The sequence below is a fragment of the Balaenoptera musculus genome, chromosome 15 (genome assembly GCF_009873245.2).
Source record: "Balaenoptera musculus isolate JJ_BM4_2016_0621 chromosome 15, mBalMus1.pri.v3, whole genome shotgun sequence".
NCBI classification, from domain to species: Eukaryota; Metazoa; Chordata; class Mammalia; order Artiodactyla; family Balaenopteridae; genus Balaenoptera; species Balaenoptera musculus.
In genome coordinates, this window is record NC_045799.1 from 1,567,128 (window position 1) to 1,585,890 (window position 18,763).

The 18,763-nt window shown below is 49.6% G+C and overlaps 2 protein-coding genes across 5 annotated transcripts in view; both read right to left on the reverse strand.

The window, feature by feature from the left end:
* Positions 1 to 407: 407 nt before the first annotated feature.
* Positions 408 to 14,903, reverse strand: MTG2 (mitochondrial ribosome associated GTPase 2). Of its 4 annotated transcripts, none has more exons than XM_036824648.1 (8): positions 14,769 to 14,903; positions 12,554 to 12,735; positions 6,501 to 6,725; positions 4,548 to 4,695; positions 3,411 to 3,526; positions 2,734 to 2,952; positions 2,437 to 2,575; positions 408 to 1,703 (listed from the first exon to the last, which is right to left on the reverse strand). In XM_036824648.1, exons 3-8 carry the CDS (start codon positions 6,702 to 6,704, stop codon positions 1,309 to 1,311), a joined length of 1,221 nt encoding a protein of 406 aa, XP_036680543.1. In that variant the 5' UTR covers positions 6,705 to 6,725; positions 12,554 to 12,735; positions 14,769 to 14,903; the 3' UTR covers positions 408 to 1,308. The 4 variants fall into 4 exon arrangements, with proteins under 4 accessions (XP_036680543.1, XP_036680545.1, XP_036680542.1 ...); XM_036824650.1 differs by lacking the exon at positions 14,769 to 14,903 and adding an exon at positions 14,586 to 14,758 and having other exon boundaries at positions 6,501 to 6,709; XM_036824647.1 differs by lacking the exon at positions 14,769 to 14,903 and adding an exon at positions 14,586 to 14,758.
* A 142-nt stretch (positions 14,904 to 15,045) lies between these two features.
* Positions 15,046 to 18,763, reverse strand: part of SS18L1 (SS18L1 subunit of BAF chromatin remodeling complex) — a 28,590-nt gene continuing 24,872 nt past the window's right edge. Inside the window, exon 11 of the mRNA XM_036824651.1 lies at positions 15,046 to 17,736. Coding sequence (XP_036680546.1) covers positions 17,710 to 17,736 — 27 coding nt within the window. The 3' untranslated portion in view covers positions 15,046 to 17,709. The remainder of the gene's footprint in view (positions 17,737 to 18,763) is intronic.

Sequence of the window (18,763 nt, forward strand, 5' to 3'; positions counted from 1 at the left end):
GTGTCTCCCCTCTGAAGAGCACATGTGGTGGGCGCCCAGCAAGCAAGATGAAAGGCCATGGATAATTAATGCTGCTCTTCGCGGTGGCCTGAGAGAGAGCAAATACATGCAAAACCCATCTCTGGTTTCCAGAACACAAGGACCTCTGAAATTACAAGACATTATTTAAAATAAAGCTTCAGGTAAAGGACTCTTGTTCCAGTTGCAGATTTGACGTCAGATCAAAACGGAATTGCTCCTGAAAGCTCAGGCGCTGGCTTATTATTCGAGGTTTGCCCAACCCCCACGTGCGGAAAAGACGCTGGCCTAAGTGCACCCAGCGGCTCAGCCAGCTGCCTCGGGACCCTGAGGCCGATCCCCAAAGGGCCCCGGGTCCCTTCTCCACTCGTTCCTTAGGCCCTCAGGGACACGTCCGATGCATCAGACTTTATTTGGGGGAAACAAAAGTTCTAGACCATTTTGCCAGATGAGAAGGCTAGGAGCAGCTGCACCGTCCTCACGGGGCACCTGCAGTCAGGGGACGCTGGGGGCGCGGGTGCGGCTCCCATCGACGCCTAGAAGCACAAACCTGAGCCACTGGCTACCCTGGGGGACGGCGCTGCAATGCCCCACCCGCAGTCCACAGTTAATAACCCGTTCGTGTGTACTAAGTGGGTCAGAAGCCACGCGTCCCTGGGTCGGATACTGGGAGCGTTCAGTCGTGAAGCTCGGCTCCCAAAGAGCACAGCACCGTCTGGGACGACAGGGCGGGTGTCACCCTCATTGCTTCCCCCAGACGGCGGCACCTGAGAAGAGGATCGCACCTGCTCCTTCACCACTGGGCGCCTGCAAGTGCTTCCCTCCCCCGGCCCTCGCGCCGCAGACACAGCATCCCGCAAAACTGCGCTCGCGGGGCGTGTCGACAGCCGTGGGATCAAGGGCCCACCTCTGCGACAGCTGCCACCACCCGAGGGTCAGCAGGCAACACCGGCTCCCATCCACCGTGTGCCCTCGGCAGCATTTGGTGACGTCAGGCAGAGTGTGGTCCCTGCTAATCAGGGGCCAATTAACACAGACGAGCCCATCGTAGCACGTCAGTCGCACGCAGGCGGGCGCGGGAAGCACTGGGAACAGACCGGCGGGTGCGTGAGCATCCGCCGCCCCAAGGTCCTAGGCCCAGGGCAAGGGGCGCATTGGTGGGGGAGCCCTGAGCTGGTGGGAAGGCCGCTGCACCAAGGCCTCCGATTCTTCGGGGCTCCTTCCTCATCTCCGGTCACAGTCAGCCTGCCCGGGCACTGCCCATGCCACCTGCCGAGCCTACCACCTCCGCTACCACCGGAGAGGCTGGCGGCCACGCTCCAGCTCCGCGGCCACGTGGTCATCGTGCAGCTCCTTCAGACGCAGCAGCAGCTCCTCCAGGTTCTCGCCGGTGGCCGCCGACAGGGCGATGGCCTCTCGGCCTAGGCGGGCCTGCAGCTGGGGCAGCTGGGCTCTGGCCTGAGGGAGGTCGACCTTGTTCGCCACGACGGCATGGGGTCTCTCGGACAGGCCTTGCCTGTACTGTTCTAGCTCGTACTTCAGGTCATCCAGCTGCGTCCACGGCTCTGGCACCGAGAGGTCCAGCACGAACAGGAGGAAGGGGCAGCGCTCGATGTGCCTCAGGAAGGCCAAGCCCAGGCCCCTGTTCTGGTGGGCTCCGCGGATGATGCCCGGGATGTCGGCCACTGCGGAGGAGAAGAGCAGACGGTCCAGGAGGGGAACCTGGGACCTCTGAGCTCTGATCCTCTCCTTCCAAAGAACACCTTGCAAGTGAAGTCGTTCAATTTACTGCCTCAGTGATGCATCAGGCCAATTGCCATCCGAGGCATTTCAGCTTTCAGTTTTGCTAATGCTTTGAAATATTTGGTTGACAGGCATGATGACAGATCAGTCTAATAAGAACTACTTAACACATTCCAGTCTTTCTGGCTTCAAAAATGATTCAAAAAAGGGGAAAACGGCTTCCTGTACTCTATTAATAATTTGATTACCGATAGAAATGATAGAGTCTTCTGCAAATATAAAGTGCTATACAAATCACATCGCCAGCAGGCTTACTATTTTTAATGGGTACATTATCTTCTGGAAAAAGTTTTCTTCTCTCCAAATGGTACAGGGAAAGCTTTTTAAATCACATGTTGTCCACATGACTGACGTTACCGAGTTCCCCACAGATGAAAGAGAAGAATAGAGGCGGTGAAAAGGAATAATTTCCCCAGGTTTGAAATTTAAACTCCAATTCCTGCACTGCCGCTAGCAGATGCCTGGGGGAGAGGGTGGGAAGCAAACCTAACACCTGATTCTGATAGAGAACGACAGTTTTTAAATGAAGAAAACAACGCTACACCTAAGAGTTACATAAGCATCGCTCTGAATCCCATCGTCACCCTGACCCTCTGAGAGACCCTGGCGTCCTACCTGCTATTTGCTGGTGGTCCTCACAGTGAACGACCCCCACGTGCGGGTTCAGGGTGGTGAACGGATAGGAGGCCACAGTGGGCCTTGCGTTGGAAATGGCCCGGAGAAGCGAGGATTTCCCTGCGTTGGGGAATCCGACCTGGAAGAGAGTGGGGACGGCCAAGGTCGGGGGTCCTGGGTCGGGAACCGGGGATGAGGGACAGCAGGGCTCCTGACGAAGCCAAGTGGGCTGCCCGGCCGCCGCTCTCCTGGCATGTCCCCCGCCATCCTCCCGCTGGGGCTTCAGGTGATACCCACCAGCCCAGCGTGTGCCACTGTTTTGAGCTCCAGGAAGAGGACCCGCTCCTGACCCGGCTGTCCGGGGGTACAAGTCGTGGGCGCGCGGTTGTCGTTGGCCAGGAAAAAGCGGTTGCCCTTCCCGCCTGCCCCACCCAGCGCTGCGATGAACTCGTCGCCCGGGTGCGAGAGGTCAGCCAGGACTTCGTTCCCCTCCTTCACCAAAGTGCCCACGGGGACCTGAAAAATAACAAGCGCTTATAGGGGCAGCATGAGAAGGGGCACAACTAAGCTCCACAGAGGGACAAAGGACCTGGGAAAGGGCCCAGCCCTAAAGGGCTTGAGAGGCTGACTGCACTGCAGGCAAACTGCATAAATGGCTTTTCCCAACAGCGCGTCTAAAGCATGAGGGTGAACAAAAGCATCTGGAAAACGAGTGATGCTGAGAGCCCAAACTCTCCGCTCACAGGGAGGTGCCTGAGGGGGCGGGCGGGGGCAGATCGCGGGGCTGGAGACAGCGGGGGAGACCTGTGGGCCCCTCGCTGTAAATGTCATCGTCTCACGACTTTCTGAACAGGTGACACATTCACACGGTATGAGAGCAGCACAGAGCCCCCGTCCAGGGTTGCTTCGTGGGGGACGGGGCCCCTCTGGACCACTCGGCAGGACCTGGGAGCTTGATGGCCCAGATGGCCTACCTGGATGTAGAGCATGGCGCCGCTTCGCCCAAAGCAGTTCTTCCTGCCACCGGCTCCTCCGTCAAAGCCCTGGTACTGAGACAGGACTGAGGACAGGGACTTGACTTGCTGGTCAACTGGAAGTCAGAGCGAGAAGCGTCATCTCCCTCTGTGTCAAAGGCAGACCCATCTCATGTTGTTAAGTTTCTTTTGTTCAGATTAAGAACGTTAAGAATGCACCTGGGACGGGACTTCCCTGGTGGCGCAGTGGTTAAGAATCCACCTGCCAACGCAGGGGACACGGGTTTGAACCCTGGTCCAGTAAGATCCCACATGCCGCGGAGCAACTAAGCCCGTGTGCCACAACTACTGAGCCTGCGCTCTAGAGCCCCTAAGCCACAACTACTGAGCCCACGCACCACAACTACTGAAGCCCAGGCGCCTAGAGCCCGTGCTCCGCAACAAGAGAAGCCACCGCAACGAGAAGTCTGCACACCACAACGAAGAGTAGCCCCTGCTCGCCACAACTAGAGAAAACCCACGTGCAACAACAAAGACCCAACACAGCCAAAAATAAATAAGTAAATAATAAAATAAAAACGCAAAAAAAAAATCTAAAGAATGCACCTGGGACCATGGAATAAAGTTGTGGCAAAAGTCGCTCAACTAGCGATGTGACTTTCTGAAAAAGCTAATTTCTTATTTTCTTTCAAAAAATACTACAATTTTCAAACAATTCAAAAATTACCCATAATGTCATCATCATCTTGAAAACAGCTGTCCTTACTGCGCTGTGAATGGTTACTGAGGGGACTAGTTTGCTAATATTTGTGCCCCATGTGTGTCAGGGCAATCGATACCCTTTCAGCACTTGACTGAGATAGTAACAGATTTAACCCTTTGACAGACTGTACCGGGATGTTAGATTCCCTGACAGTAAACTGTCTTTGTGTTCCTGAAATAAAAAAAAAAAACAAACCATCAAAGTTGGTTTTGGGTGGATTATCTAAACGTGAACATCCACATAATGTAATAAAATGATGTCCACGGGTCAGTTTTTGAATCCAACTTCCCGTTAGGATAAGAAGATGAAAACTCCCCACCCCGGAGGCATGCAGACACAGCGCGTTTCCCCGGGCCGCCCCTCGGGACACCTGCCTCTCAGGATGACGTGGCCGCCGTAGCCTCCGTCGCCACCATCGGGGCCTCCAAACTCCTTCCGGGGCTCACTGTGGAAGCAGCTCACCCCGTCACCTCCGCGTCCCCCTCGGACAAGCACTCGGCGATGGTCCACAAAATGCCTTTTCTACAGAGAGCACACAGTGGCCTGTCGTTAGTAACTCTGCAGTCCTCCCAAGGACCAAGCAGTCATTTGAAATGTACCTTTTCTACCCATGACAGGCTTTAAAATTAGAAGCTAATGATATTAATATTGCTAATCGCTCCTAAAATGCAAATATAAGAAAGAGTTCCCACAAGTCACTGCTATTTGTAGGCAAATGTAAATCAACAATGCAGATGTAAAAAGTGCTCAGTGTGGAATACACACCCCAGTCACGAACTCCACGCTAAAAACCTAAATAAAACGCAGTTTAGGAGATACTCCTTAAATAAAGCGTCTTCCCAGCTTTTTCAAATAGAAACACGTTATTGAAATAACAGGTCTTTACTAATGGAAAGTTCTGTTCCTCAGGACGAGAGAATGAGAGTGACAGTCCCTGGACCATTATCAGGCTTCCAACTAAGAACAGAAGTCTTTTGTGGCTGACTGAACAGGGCTCCTTTTTTAAATGGGGAGATGCAGACAGAGCCCTTATCTGAGAGCAAGTTTTTCTCCAGGTCCCTAAGGGAGACACAACCTACCTAAAGAATCAGAACTAACTAACCAGGTTAACATATGTATACATATATTTTTTAACATTTATTTATTTGGCTGCGCCGGGTCTTAGTTGTGGCACGCAGGATCTTCGTTGCGGCACGCGGGATCTTCGTTGCGGCACGTGGGATCTTCGTTGCGGTATGCGGGATCTAGTTCCCTGACCAGGGATCAAACCTGAGCCCCCTGCACTGGGAGCGCAGAGCTTTAACCCCTGGACCACCAGGGAAGTCCCCTAACCAGGTTAATATTTCATTAACGTTCGCTCACAGGACAAGATGTCCAGCTGCCCGAGGTGCCCGGGTGCAGTGCTGAGGGCGCCACTCCCAGCCCAGCGTCCCGTCCCGAGGAGCCCACCTGCTCCCCGCACGTGCGCACAGGCTGACGTGGTCGCCCACACGGCCCCTCCATGGGGACCAGGGCATCTGCATTTCCATCCACTACTCCATAAGCAGATCTTTTTTTAAAGGAAAATACAGAAGTACTTTATGATGCTCTGGCACCACCACATGGAAAAACCATGAATTATTGTTTCAAAAACACAATGTACAATTTTGAACATAATGGAAATCAACCCGATGGGAAAAAAGCACAACTAATGGGCATCGTACAGAAGATAAAACTTAAGAGTCAATGTTTACATTCTGGGGAGGAGACAAAACCATGTGAAAACTTGATATATCTGAGTGCACACGCTGACTGCCAAAGTAATTTTTCCATAGGAAGTACTGTTTGCCCTAATGAGCCTTAATTGGAACCCGCACTTAGGAGGAAACAAAGTGGATTATAAACGTGTATTCTTGAATTTAATTAAAGATCATTCATGTTTTAAACAGGTTTTGGTAAACAGAATAAAAAAACATGTAAGCCTTCGGGAACTATAAAACTAAAGGTGTATGTCCCCGGTCCCCACCCCCCCATGTCATAAATTAAGAACTATTCACATGTATCTAAGAATATATAGTACATATCTCAGACACACAGGCTAATGATACCTAAGCCCCAGGCACCCTCCCGGCGAAGGGAGCGAACACAGTCATCACTTCCGGCGCGCTGGGCACTGCCCCGGGTCCGCCGCAGTTTTAGGCCAGCCCAGTATTTGGTACCCGCAGGCCTTCACCTCACGTCCTCATTTCCAAGGATAAATGAAGACAAGACAACAAGAGCTCACAACAACGCCCTGTGCCTTCGGAGGGGAAACGACAGTCAAATTCCTTCAAGGTTAGAAGCCTCACCAGTTTTTTCTCTGAGAGCAGCTTCTTCCCGGGGGGTTCCTGGTGCTTGGTGCAGCCCGCACAGCTGACCGAGAGCAGCCTGGGAGAAGCGTGCTGGGGAAGGAGCCGCCCGGGCCTGGGAAACGCTCGTGCCAATGGTGTCCAGCACCCCACGCCCTCCAACACCGGCCAGGATCTTGCTGAGAAAAGCCTCGAACGTATCATGGTTCCTTAACAAAAGTCAAACTGGCAAAATAAGACATCTGGTTTAAACCTGAACATGAAACCGAAACTAAAGAAGTGTGAGCATCTGGCACAGGAGAATCCTGGTGCGTGTTTCTGAAACAAATAAATGAACCAATGAATGACTTTCTTACCTCACTCACCACTTACCACCCCGAGTCGTGCCCTATTAGCCTATATGCTACTTGGAGGGAGTTCCCTGGGGGCCTAGCAGTTGGGACTCTGGGCTTTCACTGCCGGGGGTCCGGGTTCGATCCCTGGTCAGGGAACTGAGATCCCGCAAGCTGCACAGCGCAGCGAAAAAAAAGTCTCCTTAGCCTATATGCTACTTGGGGGAAAGATCTGTGTACAAAGGATTTAAATCATTAAATCTCTTGCAACTCTGGAATATACTCCCTATAGAATATCAAATACCTGCTAAATGAAAATATCAAAAAGGAAATATCAGCCTCAAATCAAAATTTCTTAAAAATAAAAACACCCATTTACTCAGATGCTATGGTGTTATCCTGCACAGTTTAAAATGGTCCAACTGGAACACAGTGGGATATTTCCTATGGGTGCAGTGGGTAAGCTGCCAGACTCTGCACAAGGACCTCTGCCCCTTTTCCCCAGGGTGACCTAGGACAGTTCACTCATCTGACGACGGACCAGGCTGGGAGGGACGGGAAGCACGACAGCAGTACCCGGCCCATGTGAGCTACTTTTCATTCACTAAGAGCTGGTTACACCACTGCTTGTTCATTAAACAGCTTGTGACAATTATGTATCTTGCAGGTGCCGAGGGCCAACGTGAGGCGTCTCAGGCCCAGCCCTCCAGGAGACGACAGCCCTCCCCCTCCACTGTTCTGAACATCACCCACTTCCACATGTCCCCGCTTCACAGGCACACGTGTGCCACATAAAAGGAAACCACTGAGGCTTTCCTCCCATTGTTCAGTGCAAACTACACATACAGAAGGGATATAAATGTACACGCACTATTTTAAAAATAATTATAAAGCCACCATGTGCGCAATACAGCAGGTGAGGAAACAGAATTTGTCTTTTCCATTGAAGCCCCTCCTGTGTGCCTCCTGCTCCACACCTCTTGCCCCTTCTGAAAAGGAAATACTTTCTTGGTGGGAGTTATTCCCTCCACATGGCACTGAAAAGCTTTGCTTTTTGTTTGGAAACAATCAGTTATAGAAAAGTTGGAAGAACAGTACAAAGGAAAGTCCGTGAATCACTTGAGGGTGAGCGGCCGACCTGACACCCACCCCCCGGGACACGGCACTGTGGCTCCCTGTGGACAGAGGCACCCCCTAGAGAACCAGGGGGATGGCCTTTGAAACCAGGCCACCAGCCACGCCCAGACCCCCAGGTTTGGCTAACGGTCCCTATAGCGTCTCCCACAGCAAAGTGTCCAGCTCAGAACCATGAGCTGCGTTTTGCTGTCACGTCTCTGCAGCCCCTCCCTGACTCTCGTGCCCCTGACACCTGGAAGGTCACAGGCCAGCTGTTCTGCAGCATGTCCTCGTTTTCCCTCTGACGGACGTCCCTCTGTGACGAGACGCGGGCAATGCACCTTTGGCAGGAATTTCACACGAGTCACAGGGCCTTGCTCACCCTGCACACGGAGCTCCAGCGCAGGGGGGCCCTGCCCGGCTTCCCTGCTGTCAGGGCGCCCCTCCCTCCCTGTGTAGCTACGAGGACCTCGGGGGAGGTGGTCTGAGACTGTGCAAATCCCGTTCCTCATGAACTGTCCATTGACTCATTTTCATGGGCTCAGTTTCCTATTTTATTCAGTTAGCTACACTCTGTTACTACCATTTACTTCGATGCTCAAATTGTCTCTGGTTTGGGCAGTGGCAGCCCATCCCTTGGCTTCGGTGTCCTTCTGACACGTGCCCCTCAACCTGTGAGCATCTCCCTGCTTCCTGGCACAAAATGTTCCAGGCTCGCCGGGTACTTTCCCTGGCTGACCCTGAAATCAGCCTTTACTCCAAGGAGCCCTGGTTCTTTTAGTGGAGAATGGTACTGAGAAGGCCACCTGTGTGCTGGGGGTGCTCAGGGGTCCTGGGGTGGTGCTGCTTGTGGGTCCTCTCCGCGGACGGAGCAGACGAAGGTAAACGCATCCACACACAACACTCACACCTGTAGTCACTGCTACACCGATCCACCCACGGTTTTGGAGCAGCATCTTTTGAAAACCATGGGTTCACACCTATACTCCCAATTCCAACTCAACACCACAAGGTTCTGCCTAATTTTCTCCTTCTGTCTTTGCAAGTCCATCCTCTGACTGTCAGAGTCCTGGCTCCGTTACCCTCAGTATGTTTACTCACCCAACCTCGACAGTGACCAAACCCTCACCTCCTGACGTAGGTGCTCTCCCCTTCCACTGGGCCGCCCCTCCATGGGGACACCCTCCTCCTGTTATCTTTCTGTTAATGTATTCTCCTAAATACACCTTTATTTCGGAATGATTTTAGATTTACAGAAAAGGTGATATTCCCATATACGTCTTATTCAGTTTCCCCTAATATTAGCATCTTACATGACCAGGGTACACTTGTCAAAACTAAGAAACCAACCCTGCTATGTTATTATTAATTAAACTCAGGATGGCATTTGGATTTCACGTTTCCCCATGAATATCCTTTTTCTGTTCCAGGATCCCACACTGCATTAAGCCCTCTCAAAAGATATTTTTAAAGTGCTAAAAGAAAAAAAGTCCCACCCAGCATTATTACACAGCCCGTGAAAATATCCTTCAGGGAGGGAAGTGAAGTAAGACATGCTGGGTGGTGGGAGACACTGTCTCCACAAGCAGTACCCCAGAAAGAAAATGACACCACAGGGAAACCCCAACCTTTAGGAACGAGGAGAGAGCAACAGAGATGGTAAGTATAAAAGACTATTTTTGGGGGACTTCCCTGGTGGCTCAGTGGTTAAGAATCCACCTGCCAGCGCAGGGGACACGGGTTCAATCCCTGGTCCGGGACGATCCCACATGCCGTGGAGCAACTAAGCCCATGCGCCACAACTACTGAGCCCACGCACCACAACTACTGAAGCCCGTGCGCCTAGACCATTCCACAATGATAGCAAGAAATTTTCACAACACTCTCTCAAGAAGTGATGAAATGAGTAGTTGAAAAACGAAACAAACAATTGAAAACAGTAAAGACATAGAAAATCTGAACAGTGCTATCAACGATATGGACTAATTGACATTTATAGAACAGTACATCCAACAACTGGAGAATATACGTTATCTGTAGCTGCATGTGAAACATTCACTAAGACAGACCACACCACAGGTCATAAGAGGAGTCTCAATAAATTTAAAAGGAGCGGGGACTTCCCTGGCAGTCCAGTGGTTAAGACTTTGCCTTCCAATGCAGGGGGTGCAGGTTTGATCCCTGGTTGGGGAGCTAAGATCCCACATGCCTGGCAGCCAAAAAACCAAAACATAAAACAGAAACAATATTGTAACAAAATTCAATAAAGACTTTAAAAATGGTCCACATCAAAAAAAAATTTTTTCTTTTAATAAATAAATAAACAAATTTAAAAGGATAGAAACATATCAAGTGTATTCTCTAAACAACACAACAGAATTGAAGTCAATAAATATAAAATACCTAGGAAAACCCCAACTATCTGGAAATTAAACAACACTCTTCTAAATAATCCAATAGGCAAAAGAAGAAATCAAAAAATATTTTGAACTGAATGAAAGTATGACATACCAAAATTCATGGGATGCAGCTAATCTAGTGCTTAGAGGGGAACTTTTAGCTCTAAATGCTTCTATTAGTAAAGAGAAGAAAGATCTACATAGGGGGTCATCTTGGAAACCAGTACCACACAAACCAATCTGGCTTACTTTGAACGACTAGCTTTTTTATATACTGCAACTCTTTAATTGCAAACATTTCTCCCTATTCTGTTCTTGGTGGCATTAGAGAATTTGACTTTCTCTCTAGAGTTGGAGAAGAAAGAAATAATTTTCTGCTTTAGATACAATAATATTAGCATTCTAATTTCAGTCTTTCCACTTAATTTTTTAATAATGTATTAACTTCCTTCTGCATGTGCTTTCAACTGTGTTGAACTGTATTTTTTTTTCTTTTCTAATTCTAGAGTTTCTAATTTTTAACCTTCTAGGCTTCATCCTTCCTAAATATACTTTAAATTATTAATTAAAAAAAAAAAAGAGAATAAAGATCTAAAATCAGTGACTTAAGCTTTCAAATCAAGAAACCAGAGAGAGGGGACTTCCCTGGTTGTCCAGTGGCTAAGACTCCATGCTCCCAATGCAGGGGGCCCGGGTTCCATTCCTGGTCAGGGAACTAGATCCCACATGCCACAACTAGGAGCTTGTATGCCGCAACTAAAGATCCCGGATGCTGCTACTAAGACCCGGCGCAGCCAAATAAATTCGTTAAGTATTTAAAAAAAAAAAGAAAAAAAGAAACCAGAGAGAAGAGCAAAGTAAATGGAAAGAAGGAAATAATAAAGAGCAGAAATAAATGAAACTGAAAACTGACAAGTGAAAAACTACCACAGCTTAAAAACTAGCTCATTGAAAAGATAAACAGAACTGACAAACCTCTAGCTAGACTGATAAGAAAAGTAGAGAACACAAATCACCAATGTCAGGGTTATCAATACAAACCTTACAGGCATTGAAAGGGTAAAAGAACACCATGAACAACTTTTTGCCAACATATTCAACAACTTATGTGAAATGGACAAATTTCTTGAAAAACACAACTATCAAATAAACACAAGAAAAACAGAAAATCCCAACAGCCCTGTATCTACTAAAGAAGTTGAATTTGTTATAAAAGAACATTTCCAGAAAGAAGACTCCAGACTCAGACTGTTTTACTGGTAAATTCTATCAAACATTCAAGGAAGAAATAACAGCAATCTTACAAAAACTTTTTCAGAAAATACAGGAAGTGAGATCACTACCCAACTCATTTACTGAGGGCAGCGAAAGCCCAGTACCAAAACCTGACATTACGAAAAAAGAAAATGACAGCCCAACATCCTTCATGAATAAGAAGTGAAGAACCCTTGACAAAGCATCCAACTGAGCCCAGCAGCAGAGAAAGGATCACACACCAGGACCAAGTAGGATGATCTCTGGAGCCCCAGGCTTCACCAACAGTCAGACCCACTCACCCATCTCACGGTGACAACCACATACACCTGACAAAAGTCAGCACCCACTCATGATTAGGAAAATGAAACGACACAGCAAACTAGGAACAGAAAGGAACATCTTCAACCTGATAAAAGGCATCTACAGAAGGCCTACAGCTAACACCACACTGACCGGAGAAAGACAGAACTGTCACCCTTTGAGACAGAGAAAAAGGCAAGGGTGCCCATGTTCAACACGTCGGTACAACACTGTCTTTTAGACACTGCAATAAAGAATTAAAAAAATAAAAAAGAAGAGGTAAAACTGCAGAAAATATGACTGTCTCCACAGCAAATTCCAGTGAAATCTATAAAACAAAGATTAGAATTAACATACAAAGAAGCAAAGTTATCAGTTACAAGGTTAATTTGCAAAAGTCAACTGTGTTCTTCTACACTAGCAGCAAACTATATAAATGAAATTAAGACAACAATCCCATTTACAGTGACACCAATTACAAAAGCATCTAGAAATAAGTTTAACAATAAACATTTAAGACCTCTACCTCACTACTGGCAAGATACTGTTCTAAGTGTTTTCCAGGGATTAATGCATTTAGCTCTCATAACAGCCCTGTAAAGAAAGTACAGCTGAGGACACGGAGGCAAAGAGAGGTGAAGTGACTTACCCAGGGTCACAGATCTCTCAGATGGGAGGAGTGGGAGTGGAGTGTGAAAGCAGGTTGTCAAGGGGCAAAAACAACCACCTGATCATCAAAGAAGCACACCCACAGCTAAGTCTGTTGGAGAGCTATGCCATCCGTTCCGGCCGGGTTGAAAACCAAGCTTCTGGGCACCGGTAACACGAAACCTGAAAGCGATCAATCAAAGAGGTGACGATCGGAAAGCCAACCAGAGACCTGAACTCTGAATCTTGCCTAATGGGGAGTACTCCTCCTTTTTACCTTTGCAATGTGTTTGGAAAAATCTGCTGAACGCATGCCGTGGCTCTCCCTTGGCACGTGAACAAGTTCACTTTGGTTTCACATGACTATTTGGTCTTTGTTTTCCTTCTAATGCTTTACCTGCTCTGGCCAATAGCCCCATGTGGCTACTAAGTTTAAATTAACTAAAAAAATTTTAAACGTAAAAATTGAGTCCCTCAGTCACACAAGCCACATTTCAAGTGCTCACAGCCACGTGGCCAGTGGGTAGTACCACAGTGGCCAGCACCCATTAGCACATTTCCACCATTACAGAAAGTTCTACTGGACAGCGCTGGCCTATACTGTGCAGTGGGAACTCAGATTCCTCCTAGGAGCATCCCTTTTCCTGGGCCCAGCAGAGCAGAGTACAAAAGGTGGGACGGTGGTGAAAGCTGAGGGCCCAGAGTCAGTCATACTTCATGATTACAGGATGGGGGCTTTTAAAAATGCTGGGAAGGCGCTCAATACACGGCAAGGGCTCCACTTTGTTCTGTGAAGTGTTAAGATCAGTCCTACTGGTCCATACACGTTATCATCTGCCAGGAGCCTCCTCTAAGATCCTCCTACGGAAATTTAAAATTTTATTCCATGGGAATTCCCCCGGCGGTCCAGTGGTCAGGACTCTGCGCTCTCACTGCCGAGGGCCCAGGTTCAATCCCTGGTCAGGGAACTAAGATCCTCCAAGCTGCTCGGCCAAAAACAAACAAACAAACAAAAATCCCTTACCACCACCCTATGAGGGGTAACAGTGCATGCTGGTTTTTTCCCATCTGCTTGTCTAGACCCCTTCTCCACCCTGCTCCGTTTCAGGAGCCTACCCTGCATGCCTACCCTCAGCTACCTTGCCGTGGGGAGGAGACTGGAGGGAGAAGCAGGAGGGCTGGATCCTGACTGAAGGTCGACTTCCAGCCAAGGAAGCCCCGTCTACACTGCTCTCTGCTGGTCTTGGTAACTGGCCCTCCCCTTATCCTGCGGGTGTCTAGGCGCAGAACCAACTCCACTGTTACTAGCGCCAGATAAAAACACTAACTCTGCTGTTTCCCTGCACACTCCGCTTTAAACTGGGCCTTTACAAACCCTCCTTAAAGTATCCTAAAGTGATGGTGCCATAACTTCCCACCCTTACATTTTTTATGCCGTTTTGTTTACCACGCTGCCTGGCATGCGGGGTCTCAGTTCCCCGACCGGGGTTCGAATGGTGCCCCCTGCATTGAAAGCGCGGTCTTAACGGCTGGACCGCCAGGGAAGAAGCCCCTTTACGCCCACTCCAAAGCAGTGGAGGCTGAGACTCAGAGAGGCTCTCGCGTGCCCAACAAAGTGTCCTCGCTGCCTGTATTTCACAGCAGGGTTCTTCAAATGAGGGATGCGTACGTGACCACCATCCAAGGGAACCGAGGCAAGGGTCATTTTAAAAGAATCAGTTTTGTGCTCCTTAACTGTGGACACGTTTTCTCTGCTAAAGCATATCTGCCTGGGGACTGAATTGCGTTGAAAAGCGTGATCTCCTTTCCGCTCGTGTCGTGAGATGGGCCCTCTACAGAAGGAAGCCCCCTCCAGGGAGCTGGCCCGAAGGACACGCCTCCCTCCTCCCGACAGGCCCGCGAGCAGGACAGACCCCGGTGTCCGCAGCGGCGCGGACGGCGTACCCGGTGCCGGCCCAGCCCGCCCAGAGCGCCCTCGCAGGAGGACGCCGCTCCTGTGCGACCCAGTGTTTATCACGCGCGCGCACGCTCACGCTGTTCGGTGCAACCGCGCGCCACAGCAGGTACAGAGCAACGTCCGGGAGGAAGGGTTTCACACTCAGGACCTCGGCCCGAGGGCGTCTCCGGGCCACCCGAGCCCGCCCACGCGCGCTGAGGGGAAGCCGGAAGCCCGGGCCGGGGACCCGAGGGCGCCCCCAGCCGCTATTCGCACTCACCACTCGAGACGGCAGTCCACTTCCGGGGCCGGCTCCGGGGGTCACTTCCGGGGTGGGTCCCGCCTGCGCCGGGCTCCCCAGCGCGCATGTGCGGCGCGGGGAGGGGTGGGGAAACGGAGCTGCTCGCGTCTGCGCAGAGGCGAGCGTGGTCTTCGGCGTGTGGACTGTGGCCGCCTCGGGACCCGGGGACTCGGGGACGTAGGGACCCCGGGCCCGGCAGCCGTCTCCCCGCCGGGGCTTCCGGTTCCCCATCACCTCACGGAAACTCAGTCTCCAGGACGGTTCTCGAAGAGCCAGTTTATTAATCACAACAAAGGCATAAACAACTTAGACGCCAAAGTCCGGCTGAGGAGAGAAACGGACGGGTGAGGATGGTTGTCCGGGAACGGGCTGTGCTCACGGACGAGACGGCGTGACCTGCTCAGTCAGGGCCGGGAAGTCACACGGAAACGCCCTCCTCTCGGTCCGAGTGTGAGCGGCCGCCCCGCACGGACCGCCGAGGCCCGGCTGCGGCTGCGGGCGCGCGAGGGATGCTCGGGCCGGAGGCGGCGGGGCCAGCCGGCGGCCTGGGCGCTGTCGGCACCTCCGCGGGCCGCGCCGGTCACCGCTCGAGGCCCGCCCGGCCCGGGCCTCGGCCGTGGCAACTCGGCGGCACCGACCGCACCGCGCGAGCGACTCTCGCGCCTAAGCGTCTGCAGACATTCGTGTTGCGGAAGAGGAGACACAAAACAGGGAACGGAAACGAGCTGCTGGCATCACTTCCCCACAATATTACATAAAAACGGACAGCACGTTAAATAAACATTTTGTTATTAATCATTAAATATATGAACACCGACAATCATGTATAAATTAGGAAATAGATGTACAAACTATTTCACAAAGTGCTTTTAAAAATATATACACAACATTCAAGAAATTCTTAATGTAAGACATTTCAGATTGAAGTTTCGGGATAAGTTTTTTTGTGTCCTTTTCCTTCAAAAAGTATTAATACAGCACTTAAAAAAAACAAACACACACACACACACACACACACAAAAGGCATATTCCCAGACTGGCAAGAAATAAAAATAAACTTTTCACAGTTCTCTGAAATGCTTAACATTTTCAATGGGAAAATTTAATCCCCGACTGAGTTTGCAAATTAGTTCTATGAAAATTGTCAGGAAAGAACAGGACAAAATCAAGGGAAATGGCTCCCCAAATGAAATTACTAATAATGTCTGTGTCATTTAGCAGTTAAGGACTCTCATTTCAGTAACTTAATACAGAGATGTATTTTTAAGCCCTTACCAGTGCTAAGGGTTTCTAAAAACCCGTATGTCTACAAAATAAACACTTCTATCCCAAGGCATGTGTGATTCTGTCTCCACAGAGGAGGGGAGAAGGTCCTAGAACAGGACCCGTCCCTTCTTTCCTCTGAGCCTTAGTGATTCATCTGTAAAACAGCAACAAGTAATTGCCACCAGATTCCCAGTGTGGACTGTAGGAATTCACTCCAGTAAAAACACATCGAAAATGTCTTATAAACTGTAAAGTATTCGATTCTGGATAAAGAACTACTTTAAATTTCAAACTTAATAAAACACCTTCAGTAGACCTGATATATGAAGAATTGGATATATTTTTATTTTCTGGTTGTCTTGGAAATATGTCAGCATTTATCCAAAGATGTTTTTAAAGGGGTCATAATAAATATGGATATTGTTATCCAGGTAAGAGTTGATAAAATGTCCATATGACTTTTTAGTGAAATGTAGAATTTTTCCTTTGACCTGACTTTTCCACATGAGCTGTCTTTAATGTCTGCACAGAATTTAAATGGCATTTAATGTCCTAGGAATGTAAAAATTAACTCAAATTTCTCTCCATAAGAGCTTTCCTTCTCATTAGGAAGAACACAGTAAAATCAGCGGTGTTCTTTTTAAATATAAGATGTGAATTTCAGATATCCCTAAAAGAAAAGGAACGGTTGCTTGGAGATCTGAATAAGTAGGTCCTGGAAGAAGTAGTATAAAATAAACAACTTGCCAACAGTTTGGAAAATTTGGTGTCAATATTTTAAATTATAACTTTGGAATTGGGCATATTAAATATTAAAATTCCAGAAATGACCATCAGATAAACAAGGGCCAAAGCCAAAGTAATTCCAGAGACTACCTTCTCTTTCCTTCAGCAACACCACTCTCCCTGGGTAAGGCTAATCATTCATTGCCTTCATGGATTCCTATTTATTTAGAACAGTCATTGATCCCTCTTTACTTTTTAATACAAAAACATATAACTTTTTGGATAAACACGATTGGTGAGAGACACAGGTAACGAGTGAGCTCTGAAAATAATGGTTCACAGCAGTCTCCAAATGAGGCTTAGTCATCTTTTCCATCGTGTAACAGAAACTGACGCAAATCACAGAAGATGCCTCCCACCACCACCCCCCCATCGAGGCACAGGAAGAGGCTGCCATCCAGGGGCTGTGCACACGTGTCCAGCTGCGGTGCGGCCAATGAAAGACAAGTTTACAACCCACAGTACGACAGTGCATGAGACGCGTCAGACCTAAGGTCTGTTAAAGTATGTGGACTATGGCCTCTTGTAGGTATGTCCCATCACTGGGACAGAACACTCTGATGACAAAAGGACCCCTAAAGCTAGCTAGAAACACTGCGGTGGGGGGGCGGACAAAAAGGGACAACCTCTCCGTTGTATGGACATACAATACTATACACAGCACCAAATATGTCACACCATCAAAGCGCTGTCTTGCACCAGCGGTGCACGCTCGGCGTCCTGCCCCACGTGAAATGTGCACGCTTCACATGCAGACGCTGCGTGGGGTGAAGGGACAGCCCGCAGGTCACAGCTCATCAGAACTGTCACTGGCCTGTCCGTCCCAGACAGACATGCCGCTGCAAGCCTCCATAAGAATGTTTGTCCTTTACTGCTGGTAATTTCCGTACTGGCCCTGCAAGAGACAAGGACACAGATTACACCCCAACAGTCCTGCGTGAGAGGGTCCACGCCCAAGGGTAAGACAGACCGCCCCGCCCCCGCCAACATCCAGGCTGAGAGGTGGAGGGAGGATAAAAGGCAAGCGACCAAACAGCCTCTGCCTGTTTCCACGAGCCAGGCAGAGAAGCGGCCTTCCAGAAGCCTCTATCCAGGCCGCAGCTACTGATTTAGGTCAGAGGGTGGAAGAGGCTGGTTCACCCAGTCACACAGCAGCTCACTGGGCTGGGCTGGGCTGGGCCTGGTCCAGGTGCCTCAAGTCACGTCCCCACCCTGAGCCTGCTGTGAACAGGTCTGTGACGGGCTCCCCCCCGCCACAAACGACATTGGCACCACTTCCGGCACACTCACGGGAACATTCCAAACTGCTCTCTTCAAGGTCAAAAAGGTTTTCTCCTTAATTACCCTGCCCTGGGCTTGTTTACTCATGTTGAAAACTCATCGTCTAAGTATGACTGGTTCATTATCTCTCTTTAGGGAGCAGGGTGGAAGCATTTAAAAAAATAAAATACAGGACCTTACCTATTCAGGTACCTGAGAAAAACATCCGTCATCCATGTGGTGCCTTGAGATTTCATTAGCTATGTAAACGGTCATTAGTACCTATGACCCAGCGCAAAAGGCCACCGATGGACAATCACCCCTTGCAAGGGCCTCTCTTCAAAGGAGGTTCCAAAGATGCCCAGGATAAGTCTCCTCCCGCCCCACTGCCCTGCTCCTGCCCTGAGCTGCAGACGCCAAGCCTCCTCCTGACCGACTCGCATGAGACACACCTGGCCACCTCAGGACCTCTGCACGGCTGCGTCCTGTGGCTGGCTCACTCTCATCCTCACGTCCTGGCCCCATGGCACCTCCGCTGAGAGGCCCCCGGACACTTACATTCACCCCTCGTGGGTTTCTCTCCCACCAGGAGGGGCCGACATCCATCATTTACCGCCCTTCTCCCCCACGCCTCCAGGTGGAAGTCTGAGAGGCATCTTAAG

Bases quoted from the DNA above. Each gene is read 5' to 3' on its own strand.
- MTG2 (XM_036824648.1), bottom strand. From the start codon at position 6,704: ATGATACGTTCGAGGCTTTTCTCAGCAAGATCCTGGCCGGTGTTGGAG. The intron at 3,527-4,547 runs GCAGGTGTCCCG...TCTGACTTCCAG, and splicing joins CGGCCACGTCATCCTGAGAG to TTGACCAGCAAGTCAAGTCC. The intron at 2,576-2,733 runs GTGGGTATCACC...ACTCTCTTCCAG, and splicing joins CAGTGGCACACGCTGGGCTG to GTCGGATTCCCCAACGCAGG.